Below are 26,950 nucleotides of genomic sequence, written 5' to 3'. Positions count from 1 at the left end.
TCCCTCGGTACCACCCCCTCCCACAGTGTGACCCTCCCTCGGTACCATCCCTCCCACAGTGTGACCCTCCCTCGGTACCATCCTCCCACAGTGTGACCCTCCCTCGGTACCACCCCCTCCCACAGTGTGACCCTCCCTCGGTACCATCCCTCCCACAGTGTGACCCTCCCTGGTACCACCCCCTCCCACAGTGTGACCCTCCCTCGGTACCATCCTCCCACAGTGTGACCCTCCCTCGGTACCGCCCCTCCCACAGTGTGACCCTCCTTCAGTACCACCCCTCCCACAGTGTGACTCTCCCTCAGTACCACCTCTCCCATAGTTTGGCACTTGTTTGTTTTGGCTTCTCCCAGATGGGGGATGCTGAAGAAAGGGTTTGAGTGTGGTGTTCAGCATTGAGGGAGTTGCTCTGTCAAATATTCTCGGCAGGCTATGCTGGCACCAGTATGTGCGGTGACACTTGCAGTCTGGCCTCAGCGTGTCACTAGGGTGTGTTGGTTGTTAATGCAAACAATGCATTTCACTGTGCGTTTCGATGGGCATGTGATAAATAAACTTCAATCTGAGTCGTACCAGGAATCACCACTTGCAGATGGAGAGAAAAAGCCCTGGCCAGAAACTGCAGATGAGCACTTCCTCGAGCCTCCTCAGCTGTGAACCTGTGAACCCTGAGCTGTGGTAGAGTTGGCCAAGGATGCACAGAGTCACATGGCATGGTAATGTAATGGTTAACATAATACTTTACCGAGCCAATAATCCCCAATCAGGGTTCAATGTTTGCCACTGGCTGTAAGGACTTGGTGCGTTCTCCCAGTTTTCACGTGGATTTCACCTGGGTCCTTTGGTTTCTTCCTACATCAGTATCGTAGGAGTATTGTGTGCAAATTTAGTCACCTTCTACAGGAAAAATGTAAATAAGGTTGAAAGAGAACAGAGTAAATTTACAAGGCAGTTGCTGGGTCTAGAAGTCCTGAGTTATAAGGAAAGATTGAACAGGCTAGGAATTTATTCCTCGAAACATAGAATATTGAGAGGAGATTTGATAGAGTTATACAAAATTATGAGGGGTATAGATAAGGTAAATGCAAGCAGGCTTTTTCCATTGAGGCTGGGTGGGACTACAACTAGAGGTCATGGGTTAAGGGTGAAAGGTGAAAAGTTTAAGGGGAACGTGAGGGGAAACTTCACTCAGAGGGTTGTGAGGGTGTGGAATAAGCTGCTAGCACAAGTGGTTCAAGTAAGCTCAACGCTTAAGACAATTTTGGTTAGGTATCTGGATAGGAGTGGTATGGGGGTGCTGTGGTCCCAGTGCAGTCAATGGGAGTAGGTAGTTTAAATGGTTAGGCGCAGACTTGATGGGCCAAAGGGCCTGTTACTTTTCTATGACTCTACTCTAAGGCTATATGGGTAGTGCTACTGCAGGTGGGTTAGGGTTAGTGAGTGTTCGTACGCTGTGGGCACGCTGAGTTGGCGCCGGAACCACAGCGACACACGTGGGCTGCCCCCAGCACATCCTCGGACTGTGTTGGTCGTTGACTCAAAACTGAACATTTCACTGAATGTTTCGATGTTTCAATGTGCGTGTGAAAAACAAAGCTAATTTCAACTTCAAATCAAAACCCTTAAGGTTTATTGAAAATGAGTAATGATACAAACTTTACATGGTAAAACATGACAAACCAAATCCCATTAAAATATCATAAGGTTACATAGTTGACATGATAATACATGTGAAGAGATAAATTAACAGACACTGATGCAGATCTTGCATTTTAATAAACAAAACAACATTCACTCCTTTAATCTGAACCTCAGCTCCATCACTAGACACCTTCAAAGGCCAACACCTCAAGAGGGCCACGTCCATTATGAAGGAGCCTCACCATCAAGGACATAACACGCCCTCTTCTCATCACTATCACCAGAGAGGAGGTACAGGAGCCTGAAGGCACACTCAATGTTTTAGGAGTAACTTCTTCCCCTCCGCCATCAGTTTTCCCAACAGTCCCTGCACCCGTGAACTCTCCTTGCTCGCTTTTCCCTTTGCTTACTTGTTTTTTTTGTTTTTATATTTCTTAAACACAAGAAAGTCTGCAGGTGCTGTAAGTCCAGAGCAGCACACTCATAATGCTGCAGGAACGCAACAGGCCAGGCAGCATCTATGGAAATTAATAAACAGTTGAGGTTTCGAGCCGAAACCCTTCTTCAGGACTGAGAAGGAAGGGGGGAAGATTCCAGGATAAAAAGGTTGGGGGAGGAGAAGGAGGCTAACTGGGGGTGATAGGTGAAGACAGGTGGGTGAGGAAGGTAAAGGGCTGGAGAGGAAGGAATCTGATAGGAGAGGAGAGTGGACCATCAGAGAAAGGGAAGGAGGAGGGGACCCAGGGGGAAGTGATAGGCAGGTGAACAGAGGTAAAAGGCCAGAGTGGGGATTAGAAGAAGAGGGAAAAAGGAAAGAAAATATTTTTTTTACCAGTAGAAGAAATCAATATTCATTCCGTCAGGTTGAAATGGAATATAAGATGTTGCTCCTCCACCCTGAGGGTGGCCTCATCCCAGCACAATAGGAGGTCATGGACCGACATAGTGGAAGGGGAATGGGAATGGGAATGGGAATGTCTGGCCACTGGGAAGTCCCACTCGTGGCAGATGCAACGGGGGTGCTTGAGAAAGCGGGTCCCCAACTTACGATGGGTCTCACCATTCTTATTTATTTTCTTAATCTTCGTTGCTCTTTTTTTATTTCTCATTGTAACTTTATATGCATATCACAGCACACACTGCTGCCACAAACCAACAAATTTCACAAGTTATGTTCCCGATAATAAACCTGATTCTGATTCAAGACCTGTTGGATGAACCAAGTAGGTTGGCCACTTTGGGCTGGGTTAGAGGGACTTTTCATTCAATGTATCTGCTCATCTCAATCTGACTGTCACCTCACCCTCAATTCACTCCTTCACTTGCCTAGCCCTTACCTAACCTCGCACCACCTCACCCTCCTCAACAACTCCACCCTCAACACAATCCCACATTTCACCTGACCCCCACCCGTTCCCAACGCTTGATGATCTGGGCTTGACATAGTCCACTCAATCCCACATTTCACCTCACCCCACCCGTTCCCAATGCTTGACGATCTGGGCTTGACATAGTCCAAGAATTTTAGATAATGAATATTTTTAATTTTATTAGATTTTATTTTTATTTTATAATGATAGAAAAACAGAGAGCTACGTAGGAGGGAAGGATTAGTTTGATCTTGAAGTACGTTATAGGGTTGGCACAATATTGTGGGCTGAAGGGCCTCTACTATTCTATAGTATTCTACGTTCTATGAACAATAGTCCTTGTTGGTTCCTCCACTGAGGACCTCAAGGGCATGTATTTGGAAGAATCAGAGCACCAGCCAGGACTGAGATCAGATTTAGATGTGGTCCAGGCTTGGGGAGAGGGGAAGGCCACTAATCAGGGACCTGAGATCGGGGTAGGGTTGGAGACGAGCAAGGAAGAACATGCCAATGCCTGGCCCCAGGGGGGAAAATGGGGTGTGTGGCTATCCTCAGAACTGAGGAAGATTGGCACATTGTGGTTTAGGGGTGGGGAATTGGGAGGGGGGTGGTGGAAGACTGGAGGAGAGGAAACTGTGGTTGAGACCTGGTGGTATTGGGCGGGGGGGGGGGAAGAGTACAACTTGGGGATGGAGATCACAATCAAAGTTCAAGAAGATTCAGGGGGTCAGGAGTTGGGGAGTTTGGGGGAGGGAATGAGCCTGGGAACAGAGAACAACAATATAGGTGGGCAAGTAATGGAAGGCTATAGGGTGATGACAGGACTTACCATGAAAACCATGTTGATCCACAGTTCTCTGAGGTGGTATTCCCAATTCCCTGTAATCCAACAGATGGTACATTGAACGGGAATAAGATGCTGTGCACCCCAAAGCAGAGATCGCACCAGATGCACAAATTGACAAAGGAAACAATCATTATCACATTTCATTGCAGAAAAATGAGTTTTTCAATTGAATGATTTTAAAATACAATCAACATTATATGTACTTGTTCTCTGGAGGATATGAAATGTGCACACACTCCTTGACCACTTTATTAGGTATTTGTGCACAGCTGCTCATTAATACAATTATCTAATCAGCCAATCATGTGGCAGGAGCTCAACGCATAAAAAGCATGCAGACATGGTCAAGAGGTAGAGCAGCGGAAGATCATAGACATAAACCCAGTGGCCATTTCATTTGGTGCACCTGTACAGCTGCTTGTTAATGCAAATATCTCATCATCCAATCAACTCAATGCATAAAAGCATGCAGATATGGTCCAGAGGTTCAGCTGTCGTTCAGACCAAACACCAAATATCGCTGTGATGATTGTACGTTCGAGTACCAATTGTTTGGCGACAATAAGGTATAAAGTATAAGAATGGGGAAGAAATGCTAAGTGACTTTGACCATGGGTAGATTGTTGGTGCCAGACAGGGTGGTTTGAGTATCTCAGAAACTGCTGATCTCCTGGGATTTTCACACACAATAGTCTCTGAAGTTTACACGGAATGGTGTGAAAAAGCAAACAACACCCGGTGAGCAGCAGTTGTTTGGGCAAAAATGTCTTGTTAATGAGAGAGGTCAGAGGAGAATGACCAGACTGGTTCAAGCTGACATGAACTCAAATAACCACACAACAGTGGTGTGCAGAAGAGAACCTCTGAACACACAACATGTTGAACCTTGAAGCAGATGGGCTACAGCAGCAGAAGACCATGAACTTATGCTCAGTGGCCATTTTATTAGATACACACTGTACCTAATTTGTCAGTAATTTGTTGATGAGCAGGCTGAGAAAATAGCACAAATTTCAACTTGACTGAGGAATCACTAGATCTGATGAAGGAGGTCTGATGTCCTTTCTACCTCCCCACCCCCACCCCCTTCAGGATCTTGTACTGTTTCTCTCTGTCTTTCACTTTTCCGTTTGTGCTTTGAAGTCAGTTAGTGAAGTCACCTCATCACCCTCTGTTGAGAGAGGATGTGGCAGCAAGTCTTTTTTTTATCCTGAGCAGCAATCTAAAGAGAGGAGTTGGCCGATCTGCCTCTTGAGTTCGGCCCTTTTCTTACTGAAGCACAACTGATCAGACTGTCACCTCTCCTCATTATTCCTGGCTGAGCGTGAAAGTCAAAACTCTCTTCCATTTTCACTGCCAAATAGAAATCCACCATCACGTAATGCCCCCTGCTTCAAAATTGTCCCATTGCAATGAGCAAATAACGTAAAATATAACTGGTAAGAATAAGTTCAGTAATGACCCAACTCGTCCTTTCGATTCTATAGATGAGCTTTGAGGTGAACCTGTCTTCCGGTGACCGTCTCCTAATGACGGAGGGGGTGTTTCCGGGACTGTCTGACCTCTGCTCCTTACCACGAAGCCTAGTTGCTAAGCAGCCAACTATCCTCTGGGGATTCAGTCCCTTGTCAGAGGCCTGTAGGTCAGGATGAATGGCGTTTAAGGTCACCCTCTCACTCCTGGGCCGGTAGATCCTGGGTCAAATTCTGTTTTGGAAACTTGAGTGAAGTCCAGGATGATCCAGAGTTCGAGAGACAGTTGCAAGGCCTGAGACCCTCAGACAGACAAGGCATGTGGAATATGAAAAGTCCTGGGATTCCTCAAAAAGCATATTGAACAGGAATAAGGTTTTGTGGACCCCAATGCAGAGTTCGCATCAGATGCAAGATGCAATGCAGAAAAATGGTCATCATTGCATTTCATTGAAGAAAAAACAAGTTTTTCAACTGAATACTGTTAAAATACAATGTATTATAAATCAACATTTGAGGTACTTGTACTATGGAAAATATGACACATACATATTCATCAAAATTTAACCGTCAAGCTGTCAGTAGAAGTCACCTTGCCTCCTTTTCAGGAGCTTTGTGTTTGTAGGATGGTCCATTCATTGCCATATTCCCCTTGGAAAGCACTGACTACAGGTGGCAGAGGACCCTGAGGCTGGAGAAATTGCTACATTTACATCAGCTTTGTTTCCAATTTCAAACCGGCTTCTTTCTGGCAGTTATATCCTTCATCACTGAAGATCAGGTTTTGTATTGTCTGTCCAATTTCCTGTTGCTCTAATGGTCTCCAGAGAACTTCTCTAATTTTCCTGTCAGATTACATTAATAAGCAGTAACAAATAACCTGTCTTTTTTTTGGCTCCCTGCACCAGATTCTTCAGTGGGGATAAAGAAGATTAACATTGTCCACTTTAAATAAATCTTCTGCTGATTGACGTTCTGGTGGAGCCTGAATTGTCCTCTTCCACTCAGGTACAGGAACCAACACAAGAGGGAAGTTCAGAAGGAAACATGTTAAAAGACCTCTTTTCGAAAGTAGATGCAAGTCTTTTAAAAGGAGACCTGAAGTTGAAACTCCTTTGTTGATTGATCTTAACATCAGACTTACAGGAGCAGATGGCACGATTCCATCCCTATATTGACTGGTTACTGTATTTGCTTTGAACTTCTTTGAGGGAGAGGTACGCATCAGTAGGCTGCACCAGATTCAGAGACATAGTCTTAAAGACACTGGGGTTCTGCTGGTTAAAACCATGCTGAGAACAAGACACGTCTGGAGCCTTTTCAAACATTGACCCATTGGAGACAAACATGCTTGCTGCCTCGTCCTTCATATCTGCCAACAAATCGTGAGGCCCAAAGAAACAATCTGAGGACCCAAAGGCGGGGAATTGGGAGACAGCATTGGGAGAGATGTGGGACTCACTCGCTGAGTGTTCGTGGCTTGCCAGGTGATCAGGGTGTGGTAGACAAGTTGGGTCTCCATGTTCTCTTGGTGGCCTGTCTATTCCCTCCTCAGAGCTATCTCCGGTGACATGAGACGGGGACTCTCCACAATCCAGCTCCATCCTCTGCTTGTCTGTGGGAAAGGTGCAGGGGGAGTATTGCAGACTGCTGTCATAGAGGGAGTCATCGGAGGAGCTGAGGTAGAGGTATGATTCACTTTTCTCGCTCCCGGCTCCCAGCTCACCTCGGTCATAGCTGAAATAAACTTTGCAGGGATACGCTTCATACGAGCTGGGATAATTGCACCAGAAGTAGCCCTGGTTGGCAAAGCTGGATACGGAAGAGTCACTGATACTCTTGAAGCCGCTGCTGTCCGACGTGAGGTTGTGCTTGATGAACAACTGCGAGTCTTTCATTTCCGAAATTTCCACCGAGGAGATTTCTGTGCCCAACTCTTCCGTGCTGCTGAAGGAAGCTGGGAACTTAGTCCCAATCCATTTCTGAAGGGACAAAAAGAGAAAAAAGAGACAAATTTTAAACATCAAAAAGGTAAACTTCCCAACCAAGGAGAACATTTGGTTTGGTATAACTTCTAAACATCTTTACAATCAATGCACTGTATTTGAGTGATACGGTAGAAAGTACACTACCCCAGTCAGCACCGAGTAAGATCTCATAAACAGCAGTCTAATAGAGACTGGATTATTATGGTGACATAGGAGGCCATTTGGCCCATTGACTTTGCTGCTGCCTTTTAGATCAATCCTATCAAAGTTCAAAGTAAATGCATTATCAAGGTACATCTATGACACCATCTACAACTTTGAGATTTGTTTTCTTGCAAGCATTGTCAGAAAATCCAAGAACCATAATAGAATCAATGAAAGACTGCACCCAGAAAGGAGAACATGCACCAACGTGCGAAAGACAACAAATTGTACAAATACCGAAGAAGAAAGAAATCGTAGTAATAATAAATAAGCAATAAGGAGGAGAAGATGGTGGTGTGACGGCAGCGCGCGCGGCTTCTCCAGTGATGAATAGCTGTTATCTGTCAAGTAGGGGACCGTGCACAATTCTGATTTGATGGAGACGGACGTGAGAGTACGGAGGAACATCTGGAGAAACTTCTGAAATGCTCGCTTCGCTGCCGCTGTTACTGTGTGGTAACCGGAATCTCCGGAGCAGGAGGCCCCGAAATCCTCGGCTTTGCATGTTTCAGCGGCCGGGGCGAGGTCGAAGGCGCTCGGCAGAGGATGGCACTCGGGAGGCTGTATCGGAGAGGCTGGTTGGAAGCTCGAAGTTTTTGGATGGGTAGACTCCGGGTTGGCTGCTTCCAAGGCATCAGCAAGTTGACGGTGCCTGGAGGTTTATGGCAGAGAGTTTCTCCCTTTCGCCGCCTGCTGTCGGGGACTCGGGAGTCGATCGACTCGGGGACTTTTGAGACTTTTTTTACAGTGCCCGTAGTTTGTTCTTCATCAAATTACGGTATTGCTTTGCACTGCTGTAACTATATGTTATAATGATGTGGTTCTGTCAGTGTTAGTCTTTGGTCTGTCCTGTTTTCTGTGATATCACTCCGGAGAAACATTGTATCATTTCCTAATGCATGTATGCATTTCTAAATGACAATAAAAGAGGACTGAGTATTCTCATCATCTAAATACCAAGATAATGAGATGACAAGTCTTTGAAAGTGAGTTCAGAGGTTGTGGGAACAGTTCAGTGATGGGAGAGCCTGGTGGTTGAGGGGTAGTAACCATTCTTGAACCTGGTGGTGTCAGTCTGATGCTCCTGTACCTCCTTCCTGATGGCAGCAGCGAGAAGAGGGCATGGCCTCGATGCTGGGTGTCCTGATAATGGACGCTGCTTTCTGACAACAATGCTCCATGTAGATGTGCCCAACAGTGGGGAGGGATTTACCCATAGTGGGCATTCCCCCACTTTTGCCTGGAAGCTATTCTCTCTCGGAAGCCCATTCCACCACCCCTCCCCACCCAATCTTCCAGTATTGAAGATAATATTGTCTGAAACATTCTTCGGAAGTCAAGAATGAGGAATAAATCTTGTGGTTATGAGTTATTAGATGTTCAGAACAAAGAGATAAAAAAAGACAGTGCAGCCACAGGGAACTAGCTCCAACCATAACCAACACACTCCTCCGTAGCGAGGGATTTGCCTCGTGGTTGGTCTTTACACCGCAAGCATTCTGACCCGTTGGTACCGAGTCACCGACGTGCAGGGACAGGAAAAGCTGCGGAGGGTTGTAAACTCTGCCGGCTCCATCCTGGGCACGAGCCTCCAGATCACCGAGGAGATCTTCCAAAGGCAATGCTTGAAAAATGCAGCACCCACCATTACGTCCCCCATCACCCCAGGACACACCCTCTTCTCATTGCTACAACAGGAAGGAGGAACAGGTACATCTAATAACTCATAACTCAACGTCCTCTTTCCGCCTCTGTGGTCAGACTTCCGAACGGCCCGTGAACCCATGAACACTACCTCACTCTCTCGCTCTCTTTCTGCACGACTCCTTTGTTTTTTATATGTTCTTCTTGTAATTTATAGTGATGTTTATGTGTTGCACAGCAAATCGCATGACAGTGACGTAAAACCTGATTCTAAAAACTAGTTGAAGCTGGGTAGATAAGGGAATTCTCTGAGAAGAACAGACTATGAGATGATAAGAACAACTTTGATGAACATCACCGTGACACCTCAAGATTACGGTCAAAGAAGTTTGGAAAAAAACGGAACCAGCTATCTACAGTTCACTGAAAATCCACCGAATATTTACAAGTAGCTGATTATACAAATGTAGAAACAAGCGTACAGAAATTTAAGCTACAAGAAAAATGATAATTTTAGATTCAGATTTAGAGTTGTTTATCATATAGAACATAGAAGAGTATGGCACAAGCACAGGACCTTCGGCTCACAATGTTGTGCCAAACCAGCTGGAAAGTAATTCAGGCACTAATCCCTCCTACCTACACAATATCCATGTCCCTCCATCTTCCTCACATCCATGTGTCTGTCCAAACATCTTTTAAAAGCCTCTAATGTATTTGCCTCTCCCACCATGTCAGGCAGTTATTCCAGACATCCACCACTCTCTGAATAAAACACTTACCCCTCACATCCCCTTTGAAGCCACCCCCTCTCACCATCAATGCATGCCCTCTGGTATTAGACATTTCTAACCTGGGAAAAAGATACTCCCTGTCTACTTGATCTGTGCCTCTCATAATCTTATAAACCTCTATCGGATCTCCCCTCAGTCTCCGACACTCCGGAGAAAACAACCCAAGTTTGCCCAGCCTCTCATGATAGCACATCCCCTCTAAACCAGGCAGCATCCCGGTAAACCTCTTCTGCGCCCTCTCCAAAGCCTCAACGTCCTTCCCATATGTACACTGAAGCATACAGTGAAATGTCTCATTTGCATTAACAACCAACACATCCATGGATGTGCTGGGGGAAGCCAGTATATTTAAAGTGGAAGTTGATGGGTTCTTGATTAATAAGGGCATCAAAAGTTATGGGGCGGGAGGAAGGATTGAGAGGGATAATAAATCAGCCATGACGGAATGGTGGGGCAGACTCGATGGACCAAATGGTCTGATTCTGCTGCTATGCCACAAGTGTTGTCACACCTTCTGGTGCCAATGTAGAATGCCCACAATGTTGAGCAGGACAACACGGAACATGACAAGCAAAGAGCAGCGAAACAAGTCCTGTTCTTTCCTCCCACCCTCCCGTGCACACGCGCTGCCCTCTAACTGTAAGACAGGCCATCTCCTTCAGCCTCCAGTGGACCCGCGCATGGTCAGACGGTGCACCATGACCTCCCCAGCAGACAACAGAACATACCAAGCAATGGCAAACTGAGCCCTGATCCTCCCAATTTTCCCACCAACCCATTCAATCCTTATTTCATTCAGCCAGAGACTCATTCCACCGGGATGCAGCACTGAGCGTCATAGGAAGTCATTCCTGCCTGTGGCCATCAAACTTTACAACTCCTCCCTTGGAGGTTCAGACACCCTGAGCCAATAGGCTGGTCCTGGACTTATTTCTCTCTGGCATGGTTTACATATTATTATTTGATTGTTTGTGGTTTCGTATTGCTATGTTTGTACTCTGTTTTTGGTTGGTGCAGCTGTAACGAAACCCAATTTCCCTCAGGATCAATAAAATATGTCTATCTATCTATCCAACACAATCACCTGACATATATGGCAAGAGTAGGCTATTCAAACCCTTGTGCCTGTTCTGCTACTCCTGAATGGCCTATAAACTCTTCACCACTTTCCTGTCTTATGATTTCGTTAACATCCAAAAATCTATTGTGCTCTGCCTTGACCATGCACAGAAACTGAGCCACCTCTGCTCTCCAGTGAAATCGTAAGCACACGTGGTATTTGTGCTACGCGCTATGTGCTTTTGGTAACTTGAGAGGGCGTACAGGAGTGGAGAAGTGCCACAGCAACAACCTGGCACTCAACGCATTGTGGACTTCCGGCAGGGCAAGACGAAGGAACACATACTAATCCTCAGAGGGATCAGAAGCGGAGAGAGTGAGCAGCTTCAAGTTCCTGGGTGTCAGGATCTCTGAGGACCTAACCTGGTCCCAACATATTGATGCAGTTGTAAAGAAGGCAAGAGAGTGACTATACTGTCTATCTCCTCTGGGTGTAGAAATTTATTTTCAACTTAGTTCTGAATGGCTGACCCCTTGTATCCAGACTCGGAGAGGCCAGATTCCCCCATAATGGGCAGGGAAAGAGACAGGGAGTGGGGAGAGTGGTGGAGTGAGTGGGGGTGGCTGATGGTGGGGTGCGATGGGGTCATGTGGAGAGTGATTAAGGGAGGGAGGAGGGGGATGAGGGAAGGTGACTGCTGATAGAGGGAGCGAGGAGGGGATGAGGGAGGGAGGAGGGGGATGGAAGGATGAGGGGATGAGGGTGTGGAGAGAGTGAAAAAGGGAAGGAAGGGGGATTAGGATGTTAGGACAGATGTGGGGGAATAGGAAGAATGAGGGTGTGGGTAGGGGATGAGGGGTGATGGAGGGATGAGGGTGTGGAGAAGGTGATAGTGGGAGGGAGGAGGGAGATTACGGTGTTAGAAGGGATGAGAGAGGGAATGAGGGTGTGTGGAGGGGATGAGGGGTGATGGAGGGATGAGGGTGTGGAGAAGGTGATAGTGGGAGGGAGGAGGGAGATTAGGGTGTTAGGAGGGATGAGAGAGGGAATGAGGGTGTGCGGAGGGGATGGGGGTGGTGGAGGGATGAGGGTGTGGAGAAGTTGATAGTGGGAGGGAGGAGGAAGATTAGGGTGTTAGGAGGGATGAGAGAGGGAATGAGGGTGTGCGGAGGGGATGAGGGGTGATGGAGGGACGGGGGTGTGGAGAAGGTGATAGTGGGAGGGAGGAGGGAGATTAGGGTGTTAGGAGGGATGAGAGAGGGAATGAGGGTGTGTGGAGGGGATGAGGGGTGATGGAGGGATGAGGGTGTGGAGAAGGTGATAGTGGGAGGGAGGAGGGAGATTAGGGTGTTAGGAGGGATGAGAGAGGGAATGAGGGTGTGCGGAGGGGATGAGAGGTGTGAGAGGAGTGTTGGATGGAGGGTTGAGGGGACGTGGCTGTGGGGAAATGAAGAACAAGCTAGGACGGGGCTTGAAGTGGATGAGGAGGAGATGGTCCCCGCAGAGGAGAGAAACAACCAGCCTCCAGGAGAACAGTTGCTGGTCATTTCCCCCTGCTGGAGCCTGGACACTTTGGTTGAAATTCGCACGTGGTTGCACATTCTACAAGAACCCGTGGTTTCCAGGCCCCTCAGCACTGCAGATCGAGCCAGGGGCTTGTAGAGAAGACCCACGAGAGAAATACAGGCCTATGGTCTCAAAGAGCAAGAACATCTGACTGTTTCATTACTTCCCAGAAACAGACCCCAGGGTCACAACCTTCACGTGGATGGGAGTGAGACCAACAAATAGACCTCACTTATTTTAAAGTAGAACTCAGACAGGCACGCGCACACACAGGTGTACACACGCACACACACAGGTGTACACACGCACACACACAGGTGTACACACGCACACACTTATGGCGAGAGAGAGTTTGTGGCCTTATTCTCGAGTCGAAGAAACTCAGAATAAAAGAGTCACTGCAGACGGTAATATCGAAACAACAGCTTGTTTGTTGGTCTCCCCTCTCGCTGGGGGAGGGACGACACCTCTTTTTCCCTTGTTAGTTAGAGAGAGAGCCTGAGGCACGTCAAAGTGTTGGAATGGGCTGTAGTTTCTGATGGACTCTATGTTTTGGTCTCTTTGAGGCTTGAATGTGGTGGGGGAAGTGGCTGATGCTTCCTGCTGGAATAAGTGGGGGTAGTAAGAGGGGGGAAGGTTGATGCTTTTACTGCTGCTTGTGATTGGGAGGGGTGAGAGGGGGGACTTTGGGGTTCTGATGTTTCTGTCGTTTGTTCTTTGGGGATTTCCTCTGTTTCGTGGATGTCTGTGAAGATAAGGATTTCAGGTTGTGTACTGTATACATTGTCTGATATTGAACACATGCGCCCTTACACACTCAAAACATTCTGAGCACATGTACAGCACCACCACACATGTGTATACGCACACACACGCACACGCACACAAGTACGTTCACAGATAGACATGCACAGCTGTGACTTTACATAACTTTGACACGAAACCACAAATGGCAGAAAAAGAGAAAAAAAATACACTAATTAATATTTTGAAAGGAGACATCATATACTAGCTCATCAAAATGATATATCCTTTGTGAAACTGCTGTGGTTTAATCTTCTTAACGTTTCTCCCTCTACCAATGACTCAATGCACCTCTCGAACAGCAGCCCAGTTGCAAAGGTCAGATTTCAGTTACATTTTCTCAGTCTTTGTCAGCAGGCTTCTCGTGGTGGAGAATGTTAAGCAAAGGCAAACTTTAACTGAGATAGATGGTGCTCTCAGTGGCAACTGGTGATCAATTGATCTCTGATACCCAAAGGATGTAGGATTTGGGGCGCAGATTCTGGCCACAATCCTTTTGAGCTGTAAAACAGATTCAAGAGGGCCGTGACAAGACACTTCTCTGGGGATTGTTTGTGGCTACTGTGCAGGTTAGTGCCTGCTGGGAGTGTGGCTGACTTCAAACAGAGTGGGCAGAGGAGGGGAGAGATGGAATTGGGGACTAGGGGGTGAGGGTGGGAGGAACAGGAGGAGAGAGAAACTGAGCGGAGGGACACTAAATTCTGCTGTTGAAGTTCCAAAGGAGAAGTTATCTTGCGCATGGTTAAGAAAGTTATGAGGTGCGGGAGAAGGAGCCTGTGCTGAAGTGGGAGGGACTGGCCTTCATGAGATTGTAATCAACTTCATGGCAGCCATTAATCTAAATGCAAGTTACCCACAGAGAAGGCTGCATCTCCCGAGAAACGTACTGTGTCTGCCTCCTTGAACCTGACTTTCAAATTGAAAATTGTGGCCGATCTGTCTCAACTCTAATCCCACCAATAACAGATTGTTGAAGAAACTCAAACCAGCATTGCAGCTGAGGGTTATCAAAAGACGTGCAGAAGAACTCTCTGGAAGTTTATACAATGGAGAATGTTCCTCTACGGAAACTGGACTGCTGGATTATAAAAAGGGACGTGTGTAATGAAGTGATTGCAAAGGTTCAGGGATTCAGCACAAGGGGAGGGGGTGAAACATCATTAGGCCATATCACCATAAAAGCAGAACTAGACCATTCAGCCCATCAATTCTGCTCCACCATTCCATCACAGCTGATTTATTATCCCTCTCAACCCAAATCTCCAGCCTTCCCTCCATAACCTTTGATGCCTTGAGTAATTAATAACTTATTGTCCTCCTGTTTAAATATACCCAATAATTTGGACTCCATGGCCATCTATGGCAATGGATTCCACAGGTTCACCACCCAGGGTTGCCAACTTTTTTTTAATGCCATGGACCAATACCATTAAACGAGGAGTCCTAACCCTGAACCACCTTGTGGCTAAAATCCCTCATCCTTGTTCTAAAGGGACAGAATAGAATCGCTCTATTCTGAGGCTGTGCCCTTTGGTCCTAGACTCTCCCACGATAGGAAACATCCTCTCCACATCCACCCTACCTAGGCCTTTCAACATTCGGTATTGGTTGAGGCACTGGAGCAACAGTTCTGACTCACCTGGAAGTTACCGCCATAGGTAGAATTCAGCTCATAAAAGAATTTGCCAGGGTCGGGTACGGACAGCCAACGGGGAGTCTTCTTTCTGGATCTAAAGACAATCAAATTCCTCATTAGGACAATGGGTGAAAGGGATGAGCGACGGAGAAGGGTAGAGAGGTGGTGGAAAACAACATCGAGCACAAAGGAAAGGGGATGTGGAGGAAGAAGCAACACATATAGAATGCTGGAGGAACGCAGCTGGTCAGGAACCATCTATGGAAAGGAATAAACTGTTGACATTTTGGGCTGAGACCCTTCAGCTACTTCCTCCCTTCCATAGATGCTGCCTGACCTGCTGAGTTATAGAACATAGAACATCTCTGCAAAGTGCAGGCCATTCGGCTGTGATGTTGTGCTGACCCTTTAACCTACCACAAGGCCAATTTAACCCTTCCCTCCTACATAACCCTCCACTAGCCTAAAACTAGAGGGTATAGATTTAAGGTGAGAAGGGGAAGGGCCTGAAAAGGAGCTGAGGGACACAGAGGATGGTGGATATAAGGTAGAGGTTACCAGAGGAAGTGGTAAGGGTGGGTACAAGACTAATGTTTAAAAGACATTTCGACAGCTACACAGCTAGGAAAACGTCAGAGGGATATGAGCCACATACAGGCAACTGAAACCCGCTCAGATGGCTAACTTAATCAGCGTGATAAGTAGGGCCTGTTTTCGGGCAGTATAACTTGATGGGCTTGTTAAGAAAAGCTGAAGAACTTGCACGTTCTATCACAAGTGCTGACCGGTTTCATTTACTATGGTCAACACAACACAATCGCTCCCTCGAATCTAATCAACCAGCTCCAAAGCCTGGGCCTCTGTAGCTCCCTCTGCTACTGGGCCCTCAGCTTCCTCAGCGGGAGACCACAGTCTGGGTGGATTGGAAACAATGTCTCCTCCTTGCAGACGGTCAACACTGGCGCCTCATGGACGTGCGCTCAGCCCACTGCTCCACTCTGGGTGTGTGGCCGGGCACAGCTCAAGCAACATCTGTCGGTCTGCTGATGCCAAAACTGTCACTTGTCGCTGGCAGAATTTCAGATGGTGATGGGGAAGCATACAGAAGGGGTTAGATCAGCTGGCTGACTGGTGTCACAGCAACAACCTTACACACAGTGTCAGTGACACCAAGGAATCGATTGTGAACCTCAGCGTGGGGGAGGGAAGGGAACTAACACCAGTCCCCATCGAAGAACCTGTGGGGGCAGCAGTGAAGAGGATGAGCAGCTTCAAGTTCCAGGGTGCCAACACCTCTGAGTACCCTACATACTGACGCAATCACAGAGAAGGCACCACAGCAGCTATACTTCAGTAGGAATTTGAGGAGATTTGGTTTGTCACCAAAGGAGCTCACAGATTTCGACAGGTGCCCTGTGGAGAGCATTCTAGCTGGTCACAACACTCTCTGGTGTGGAGGGGCCTTCTGCACAGGATCAGAAAAAGTTGTAGAAAGCTGTAAACTCAGCCAGCCCCATCATGGGCATTAGCCTCCCCAGCATCCAGGACAACTTCAAAAAGTGGTATCCATCATTAAAGACCCCCATCACCCAGGACATGCCCTCTTCTCATTACTACCATCAAGGAGGAGGTACAGGTGCCTGAAGACACACACTTAATGTTTCAGGAACAGCTTCTTCCCCTCCATCATCAGATTTCTGAATAGACAATGAAACCATGAAAACTTCCTCAGTATTTTTCCTCTCTTTTTGTACTATTTATTGAATTTATTTTTTTTATATACAGTGGATTCCACTTAATTGGACCATTGGTTAATTGGGGCAGCACTTATTTGGAACAACTCTGAAAAGTCACGGTTAAATCAAGTCTGACAGGGGTTGCTGAGGGGTGCAACTCAAAGGGCCGGATTTCATGCTGCATCTCTAAATAAGTAAGTAAACTTTTAAAAACAGAACAAAAACGAATCGAGGAAATAGCTAGGATTTCCTTTGTTTATTTTGGACACTATGCTGTTTAATTGGGGCAGGAGACTGTTGCGGAAATGTTTCTAATTAGTGTCAGTTGTATGTGCTTGCGTAGCCATTATACAAACAACGTGCTTCGAGTGACCGGCTTTTAAATAGCATCGATTGCGTGTGTTTGTGTTCAAAAAGCAGCTATTTTTGTCACTGGTGAATGCAGCAGGCCAGGCAGCATCTCTAGGAAGAGGAACAGTCGACGTTTCGGGCCGAGACCCTTCGTCAGGACTAACTGAAAGAAGAGCTAGTAAGAGATTTGAAAATTTGAGATTCATTTTTTTTATCCCTTTCCCAAATCTTTCCCTTTACTTGTGTTAATTCTCTATTTTCCAAAAGAAAAAAAAAAAAAATTTAGACTAGGGGTGCTTACGTTAGCAATATTACTGTGTTGATGAGAAGAGCAGTATAAATCATTAGGAGAGTCATCTAAAGTCTGCTCGCATTGGGGTTATATATTCAATCCATTTATTCCAGATTTGATAAAATTTTTCTTTTTGAGTTCTCAGGGAGTAAGTCAACTTTTCCATTTTAAATATTTCCAAGATAATTTCGTGTATCATCTCAATGTGTACTTAAGAATGTATAAATAATTGTAGTTTTATACATATAAAAAAATGGAAAAGGTTATATGTGTGATAAAAGTACATGATATTTGTGAATTCCTTATCCAAATAAAAATAAAATTAAAAAAAAAGAAAATTTGAGATTCATATCTCTTACTAGCTCTTCTTTCAGTTAGTCCTGACGAAGGGTCTCAGCCCAAAACATCGACTGTACCTCTTCCTAGAGATGCTGCCTGGCCTGCTGCGTTCACCAGCAACTTTTATGTGTGTTGCTCGTAATTCCAGCATCTGCAGATTTCCTCATGTTTGTAATTTTGTCACTGATAGTTGGTGAGAAATCAGCAGGAAGACAATTCAGAACTGTTTTGCTCACTGGAGTTTCAAGCTTTCAGGCTATTTCACTACTTCAACAAGTAAGGAACGATGAAGAACTTGAAGATATCGACAATCATCTTGAATGTTGCAATGAAAATGAAGATTTGGTAGCTGCAAACGTCGAAAGGGTTGTATTACTGTCCATTATTTGCACTAGGTGTCTGCGTTGATTTTATTCATTTACAATCAAAAGAATGCAGCATAGATGAATTCCTCTGTCGATAACTATTAGGAACTAATACACAGTTTTATAGCACTGTAGTAGTATTGATAGTGCTCTAATTTGTTCTGTATTTCACTTAAATACATAATTTGTCTTTTTTATACCTTTTTAACTATTTCCATGAAACTTCAGCTAATTGGGGCGACCATTTAATTGGACCAAAATGTACTGGTCCGGATGTGCCCCAATTAATCGAATTCCACTCTATGTATTTATAGTTCATATTGTAGATTATAGTTTTTATTATTATCTATTGCAATGTACTGCTGCCACAAAACAACAAATTGCACAGCATGTGCTAGTGATATTGTGCACATTAACAGATCTCCTGACTGTGTGGGGTCGAAGCACCTTCCTCTCTACCTCCCCATTGTTACCACGAACAAAAGCATCTTACAAGTTGCACAGTTTGGGGTGACCTCATTGAAACCTATCCAATGGTGAAAGGCCTTGATAGAGGGGATGTGGAGAGGATGTTTCTTTCCCATGGTGGGAGTATTTATGACTGGAGGACACAGCCTCAGAATAAGGGGCCTCCTTTTAGAACGGAGATGAGGAGGAATTTATTTCGCCAGAGAGTGGAGAATCTGTGGAATTCATTGCCACAGACACAGCCAAGTCTTTACAAATATTTAAGGCAGAGGTTGATAGATTCTTGGTTAGTCAGGTCTTGAAGGGATACGGGCAGAAGGCAGGAGATTGGGGCTGAGAGGGAAATGGATCAGCCATGATGAAATGGCAGAGCAGACTCGATGGGCCAAATGGCCTAATTTTGCTCCTATGTCTTCTGGTCTTCTGGTCTAATTTTCACCTGGAGGTTAAACCAAATGGACATTTGTAAACGTAGACAACACGCCTCAGGCAGAGAGGGAGTTTCTCTTAGCATTTGAAATCCAGAAGTAAACAGAAAATCTCTTCAGTATCAAAACATCATCACCTAATTTCACTTCTACCAGGTGTTTTGGGGTCATCTTACCTTCTTATGACCAGCTGCCCAATGAGCAGAATGGCAACGGCAAACAGGATTCCACTCAGTAAGAGGGCGATCCACAGGTCTCCAGTGAATTTACCTGGAAGAAGGTAGCAAAAACAGTTCGGTGAAACAGCAGGTCGGTCTATGTGCCCAGGAGATAAACTAGCTTTAACTGAATACGCTAACAATGCTTTTCCAGTGAGCAAGCAAGTCTCAGGGTTGTATAATTTATACATTCTTTGATAATAACTGTACTTGGATCTTGAACCATCCAACCGAGACTGAAGTCCCACAAATGCAAGATGAGATTTTGCCTTCAAAAAGGCAGCATCCATCATTAAGCACTCTCACCACCCAGGACATGCCCTCTTCTCAATGCTACCATCAGGGAGGCCCCCTTCTCTGCCCCAGAGGAGCCTGAAGACATGCTCAACTATTGTGTATTTAATATTTCAATAATATTTGCGTAATCTTGAATAGTTTGATTAAGCATTCTTGTCCATTTGAATAATTCATTACGGTTTATAGGTAAAAATGCATTAACTGCATGCGCCATCACGCTTCTACGTGATACATGCTGAACTCACTTAAGGTAAACACGATCTACACCCATATCTCAGTCTCCCTGCATCTTCATTTGAATTAGTTTAATGTTTTGAAGTTACGACGTTTTAGGAACAGCTTCTTCCCCTGCGCTATCAGATTTCTGAGTGGACAACCCCTTGATCACTACCTCGGTGTAGTTTTTTGTTCTCTTTTCGCTTTGAACTTCGAACTTTGAAATGTTAACGCGGCTGACAATCTGCTGGAGGAGCTCAGACGCTAAACAGCGTCCGTGAGGGAAGGGAACTGTCGGTATTTCAAATTTCAAAGTAAATTTATCAACAAAGAACATGTGTGTCACCGTATACAACCCTGAGATACATTTTCTTGAGGGCATTCACAGTAGAACGATGAATCAATGAAAATAAAGAATCAATAAATACCGAGAACATGAGAAACCCTGCTTGGGGACTAAGAGTGGAAAAGGCGGTTGGCCTGCTATAACGAGCAGGAGGTGAAACGGGGCCAATGGCTGAATGGTGGTGAAGATGATAGACAGATCCAGGATCAAATTTATTCACCAGATGAGTTTACATGAAATAATAATTTGCTGTGGTGTGTTGACTCCACACGTAACAAAAAAGCACCATTATGAAGAAAAAAGAATGATTTAAAATTAAGTTAGAAGTATGGATTTGGAATAAAATGTGTATAATTACATTAAAATCAGCATGCATTTACAATGTGAACAACATTATAAAAATGGATCATAATGACTATAACATTGAATCATATTGATTATAACATCGCATTGGAATTCACGGCTGTAGAGCCCAAGTCATTGAGTATATTTAAAGCAGAGTTTGATGGTTTCTTGTGTTAGCGCGTGGCCAAGTGGTTAAGGCGTTCGTCTAGTGATTTGAAGGTCGCCAGTTCGAGCCTTGGCTGAGGCAGCGTGTTGTGTCTTTGAGCAAGGCACTTAACCACACAGTGCTCTGTGACGAAACCGGTGCCAAGCTGTATGGGTGCTAATGCCCTTCCCTTGGACAATGTTGGTGGCGTGGAGAGGGGAGACTGCTGGTCTTCCATACAACCTTGCCCAGGCCTGCGCCCTGGAAACTTTCCAAGGTGCAAATCCATGGTCTCATGAGACTAACGGATGTCTATATGATGGTTTCTTACTTAATCAGGGCATCAAAGGTTACAGGGAAAAGGCAGGATTGAGGTTGAGAAGGATGATAAATCAGCCTTCATGTAATGGTGGAGCAGACTCGATGGGCCAAATGGCCTGATTCTGCTCCTATGTCTTATGGACTTCTGGTCTTCAGTCCCACAATTTTTTTGAAATGTATATTTTGCTAGAGGTGACTTCGAACTCAGTGGCCAACTGCACGGTCACTAACTGTGTGTGTTGTGAGCTGGTTGTTCATTCCCTTGTAAGATCTGGGCTAATGCACTCGGGTAGCATGCTGTATGCCCACTCTATAGACTATCGCTGATTTAGGTAATTCCCACTTTACCAGTTGCAGTTTTGGATTTCTGAGTTTTCCATTTCAGTGCCTGGCTCCATTTGCTCCAGATGCTCTTGTAATTCTTACTGTCCAGAATTCTCACTCGAATCTGGGTCACGTAGGAGGAGTCGGCCTTCAAATTGGATAGGTCGATTTGTACTCTTCTTTCATTTTGCTGGATCAGATGCTTCTTGGCGTTCTGGAATCGGAACGCTTGACAGAGTCAGTAAAAGTGGAGACGATTTCAGGCAGAATGACAAGTGGTTACAGAATACAAGACAACCCCGCCCTCCCATTGGGCCGAAATGGCGGGTTCCAGCATTAGCGGGGTTGTGGAAGTGGTGGCAAAGAAAGGGTTTAGGCAATATCCAGGCAAGAAAGGTTTGCAGATAGTCTGCAGTCAATCCTGGCAAGAAAGATCTTTGAAGGGCCTCGCTTCCTTTTGTACAGCAGGGGACAGGAGCCACTGCTGTACAAAAGAGAGACAAGATGAGGAGTTAATGGAAGGATGCAAGGCATACACCAAAGAAGGGACAATTACTTTATTAACTTCAAAGTATCATCGGTTATCCTATAGTTTCTGTTGACTTTTAGCACTGCTATTGTGATCATGCAAATAAGGAATTCGAACATACACAAGATTGCCAAATGGTCAATATCCGTAACTGCATGTCACTTCTGTATAAAAATAGCACTAACCTACTCAGTGTGGTTACAGGGGCCGGGCTGTTCTCCTTGTATGCAATTAATAATGTGTGATCGAGGAATGAATGCAAGTTTTCAGGGTCCAGTTAATTGATGATGACAGGGTGACGAATGCATCGACAGGCTTGGAGTTCTCGCCTGAGACAGAGATGGTTTCTGAGGAGACACTGCAACAGATTTGGGGCACAGTACGTCAGGTATAGGTTCCTCCTCCCGAGATTGTGGGACAGGGACCTTGTGGGATGCTTTTATTTGCTCCTCACAGTTTTCTCCTCCAGTAGTTTCCTTCTCTCTCAGGAGACCACGTGAAGGAGTGGACGGTAAAGTTTGGCAAAAGAATAAATCAAGGAAGGTAGTGCACCCGTGGCTGACAAGAGAAATTAGGGATAGTATCAATTCCAAAGAAGAAGCATACAAATTAGCCAGAAAAAGTGGCTCACCTGAGGACTGGGAGAAATTCAGAGTTCAGCAGAGGAGGACAAAGGGCTTAATTAGCAAGGGGAAAAAAGATTATGAGAGAAAACTGGCAGGGAACATAAAAACTGACCGTAAAAGCTTTTATAGATATGTAAAAAGGAAAAGACTGGTAAAGACAAATGTAGGTCCCCTACAGATAGAAACAGGTGAATTGATTATGGGGAGCAAGGACATGGCAGACCAATTGAATAATTACTTTGGTTCTGTCTTCACTAAGGAGGACATAAATAATCTTCCAGAAATAGTAGGGGACAGAGGGTCCAGTGAGATGGAGGAACTGAGCGAAATACATGTTAGTAGGGAAGTGGTGTTAGGTAAATAGAAGGGATTAAAGGCAGATAAATCCCCAGGGCCAGATGATCTGCATCCCAGAGTGCTTAAGGAAGTAGCCCAAGAAATAGTGGATGCATTAGTGATAATTTTTCAAAACTCGTTAGATTCTGGACTAGTTCCTGAGGATTGGAGGGTGGCTAATGTAACCCCACTTTTTAAAAAAGGAGGGAGAGAGAAACCGGGGAATTATAGACCGGTTAGCCTAACGTCGGTGGTGGGGAAACTGCTGGAGTCAGTTATCAAAGATGTCATAACAGCACATTTGGAAAGCGGTGAAATCATCGGACAAAGTCAGCATGGATTTGTGAAAGGAAAATCATGTCTGACGAATCTCATAGAATTTTTTGAGGATGTAACTAGTAGAGTGGATAGGGAAGAACCAGTGGATGTTGTATATTTGGATTTTCAAAAGGCTTTTGACAATGTCCCACACAGGAGATTAGCGTGCAAACTTAAAGCACATGGTATTGGGGGTAAGGTATTGATGTGGATAGAGAGTTGGTTAGCAGACAGGAAGCAAAGAGTGGGAATGAACGGGACCTTTTCAGAATGGCAGGCAGTGACTAGTGGGGTACCGCAAAGCTCAGTGCTGGGACCCCAGTTGTTTACAATATATATTAATGACTTGGATGAGGGAATTAAATGCAGCATCTCCAAGTTTGCGGATGACACGAAGCTGGGTGGCAGTGTTAGCTGTGAGGAGGATGCTAAGAGGATGCAGAGTGACTTGGATAGGTTGGGTGAGTGGGCAAATTCATGGCAGATGCAATTTAATGTGGATAAATGTGAAGTTATCCACTTTGGTGACAAAAATAGGAAAACAGATTATTATCTGAATGGTGGCCGATTAGGAAAAGGGGAGGTGCAATGAGATCTGGGTGTCATTATACACCAGTCATTGAGAGTGGGCATGCAGGTACAGCAGGCGGTGAAAAAGGCGAATGGTATGCTGGCATTTATAGCGAGAGGATTCGAGTACAGGAGCAGGGAGGTACTACTGCAGTTGTACAAGGCCTTGGTGAGACCACACCTGGAGTATTCTGTGCAGTTTTGGTCCCCTAATCTGAGGAAAGACATCCTTGCCATAGAGAGAGTACAAAGAAGGTTCACCAGATTGATTCCTGGGATGGCAGGACTTTCATATGAAGAAAGACTGGATGAACTGGGCTTGTACTCGTTGGAATTTAGAAGATTGAGGGGGGATCTGATTGAAACGTATAAAATCCTAAAGGGATTGGACAGGCTAGATGCAGGAAGATTGTTCCCGATGTTGGGGAAGTCCAGAACAAGGGGTCACAGTTTGAGGATAAAGGGGAAGCCTTTTAGGACCGAGATGAGGAAAAACTTCTTCACACAGAGAGTGGTGAATCTGTGGAATTCTCTGCCACAGGAAACAGTTGAGGCCAGTTCATTGGCTATATTTAAGAGGGAGTTAGATATGGCCCTTGTGGCTACGGGGATCAGGGGGTATGGAGGGAAGGCTGGTGCAGGGTTCTGAGTTGGATGATCAGCCATGATCATAATAAATGGTGGTGCAGGCTCGAAGGGCCGAATGGCCTACTCCTGCACCTATTTTCTATGTTTTCTATGTTTCTATGTTTTCTATGACTTCTGATGAGAGTGAGTGGCGGAAGAATGGAGTCTGAGAGCGAGAGAAAGAAAGAGAGAGTGTGTGACTGGAAGGGCTACTGGGAATTAGGACCAATGGGAACTCTACTGGAAATTAGGACCAATTGAACTCTGCTGGGAATTAGGACCAATGGGAACTCTACTAGGAATTAGGACCAATGGAAACTCTACTGGGAGCAGACATGGCCTCCTTTTCTCAGTCATCAAAGTATGTCAGTACATCCAACTCTCACCTCCCCATCCTTAACCAGGTTGCAACCATATCAGCAAGGTCACCTTGATCATTAACTCAAACTGCTTATAGTCATCCCCCCAACCTCTCCAACTTCTCACCCCAGAATGACCCAACGTCAGAAGTTTGAATTCACCACCCCCCCATCCCAATTCCACCTGCTGTTACCACCCCCCCCCCCCGCCACCCCAGACTCAATCTTTCCTCATAAGACATGTTCCCTAATTCAGATGGGCATCTTGGAATCTGGGTGCTACAGAATTCTGGGCCCAGATTTTTAATACAATAGAACAAAGATATTTATTTATTTAGAGATATCGTGCAGAAGTAGGCCTTCCAGCCCTTTGAGCTGCACCCCCCAGCATCTAGAATTAACCCTAGCCTAACCATGAAGAAACTTACCATGACCAAGTAACCTACTAAATGGTACAGCTTTGGACTGTGGGAGGAAACCAGAGGACCTGGAGAAAACCAACACATTCCACAGGGAGGATGTACAGAGACTCCTTACAGAGGTCACCGGGATTGAACTCCAAAGTCTGACACCCCAAGCATCTAACCGCTAGGTTACCATGGCGCCAGTGAGATACAGTGCATCAGTCGAACTTACTTTCCAGGGCTCAGTCTCGAGCTTGTATCGAATCTCGAATTCCATTTTATCGGCGAAAAGAAGTTCGTGTTTAGTCTGCCAGGACAGTTCAATCATGGTGTCAGTGTTATTGACCACGTTCAAGTTGGACGGAGGCTGGAGCTGGACTATGAACAACAAAAAGTGTGACAAAAAACCAAGTTATCAGAAGATTGATGCTAATGAGAGAGATAAGTGAGACAATGGTGCAGCATTCAAAAATGTTAATGAGAGAGGAGAAAGAGATAACAGAAAGAGACACCAGTCCGAGTATTGACAGACCGATTGCTTTGAACCTGAACTGTTTGAAGTTTGATGGACAGGCGATAACCCAGCAGGGGGATAAAAAGAACAGGTTCGCTAAGGCAAGACAGACACCATGAGATCACGAGATAACGAGACCCTGGAAGTGCGATGTGCCCCCCCCCCCCCACAAGTTGGTGGGAGTTTGGAGGTCTGGTCGCGGGACCGACCATAGACGCACAGGGTGAAAAGGTACGATCAGCGGGAACCTGGTGTGTGTGTCCGCCCTTGCCTGGGTGCCGGGTTCACCGCGGAAGAATGATCATATCCAGAACGGAGGGGTCACAGTCAGTGACCTCAGAAGACATTAAAAAGGGCTCGCCCGAAAGCTAACTGCAAGGAACATCAAAGGTCTGTTTGAATCGAAATTTGCATTCGCTCTCTCTCTCTCTCCAACGGCACAACAGCGATTACTGCGAACTGTGCTCAGCTGAACTGAACTCTGCGTCCCTTGATACTGATCATTTTACCCCTAGACTGCAATAGAGCTTGATTGATTCCTATTATCCTAGTTCTGTGTACATGTGTGTTTTATCATTGCTAACCTGTTGCATTTATATCCTTACGATTAGAGTACTGTGTTACTTATTTCTTTAATAAAACTTTCTTAGTTCCAGTAATCCAGACTCCAACTAAGTGGTCCATTTCTGCTGGTAAAGAAACATCAAAAATTACCTTCCTGAAATGCCTGCTCTCAGATTACCAAAGCAAACATCACAGGCACTGCTTCATCATTTACACTTTACTCATGACGTACAGTGCAGAGCATTCAATAAGACCATAAGATATAGGAGCAGAATTAGGCCATTCAGCCCATTGAGTCTGCTCTGCCATTCAATTATGGCTTAATTCCCTCTCAACCTCATTTTCTGACTTCTCCTGTAACCTCTGACTCCCTCACTAACCAAGAACCTATCATCCTCCGCTTTAAATATATCCAATGATTTGGCCTCCACAGTCGTCCGTAGCAACAAATTCCACAGATTCACCACCCTCTGGCTAAAGAAATTCCTCTGCATCTCTGTTCTAAAGAGAGGTCCTTCTATTCAGAGGCTGAGCCCTCTGGTCCTAGACTCTCATACTAAAGGAAACATCCTTTCCACGTCCACCCTGTTTAGACTTTTCAATAGTCAATAGGTTTCAATGAGGTCCCCCCACAATTCCCATTACATTGGAAAATGAGGATTAAGGCAGCTAATCAAATCTCAAAACCTCCTCCGTCAATTAGAACATATAACATACACTTAGTGGCCACTTTATTAGGTACACCTGTTCACCTGCTCGTTATTGCCGATATCTAATCAGCCAATCATGTGGCAGCAACTCAATGCATAAAAGAATGCAGACATGGTCAGGAGGTTCAGTTGTTGTTCAGACCAAACATCAGAATGGGGAAGAAATGTGCCAGATG

At 45.4% G+C, this 26,950-nt stretch overlaps 1 protein-coding gene across 1 annotated transcript in view; it reads right to left on the bottom strand.

Annotated features, from left to right (window-relative positions):
* Positions 1-1,646: 1,646 nt before the first annotated feature.
* LOC140204749 (interleukin-2 receptor subunit beta-like) overlaps positions 1,647-26,950 on the bottom strand; it is an 82,382-nt gene continuing 57,078 nt past the window's right edge. The window contains exons 6-10 of the mRNA XM_072271505.1: positions 25,219-25,364; positions 21,242-21,431; positions 19,182-19,275; positions 15,030-15,120; positions 1,647-7,312 (exon numbers count right to left, since the gene is read on the bottom strand). Coding sequence (XP_072127606.1) covers positions 6,500-7,312; positions 15,030-15,120; positions 19,182-19,275; positions 21,242-21,431; positions 25,219-25,364 — 1,334 coding nt within the window. The 3' untranslated portion in view covers positions 1,647-6,499. The remainder of the gene's footprint in view (positions 7,313-15,029; positions 15,121-19,181; positions 19,276-21,241; positions 21,432-25,218; positions 25,365-26,950) is intronic.

This window comes from Mobula birostris, chromosome 11 (assembly GCF_030028105.1).
Source record: "Mobula birostris isolate sMobBir1 chromosome 11, sMobBir1.hap1, whole genome shotgun sequence".
In the NCBI taxonomy this organism is placed as follows: Eukaryota; Metazoa; Chordata; class Chondrichthyes; order Myliobatiformes; family Myliobatidae; genus Mobula; species Mobula birostris.
The sequence above is the reverse complement of the archived record's forward strand: the minus strand, read 5'-3'. Positions and strand labels throughout refer to the sequence as shown.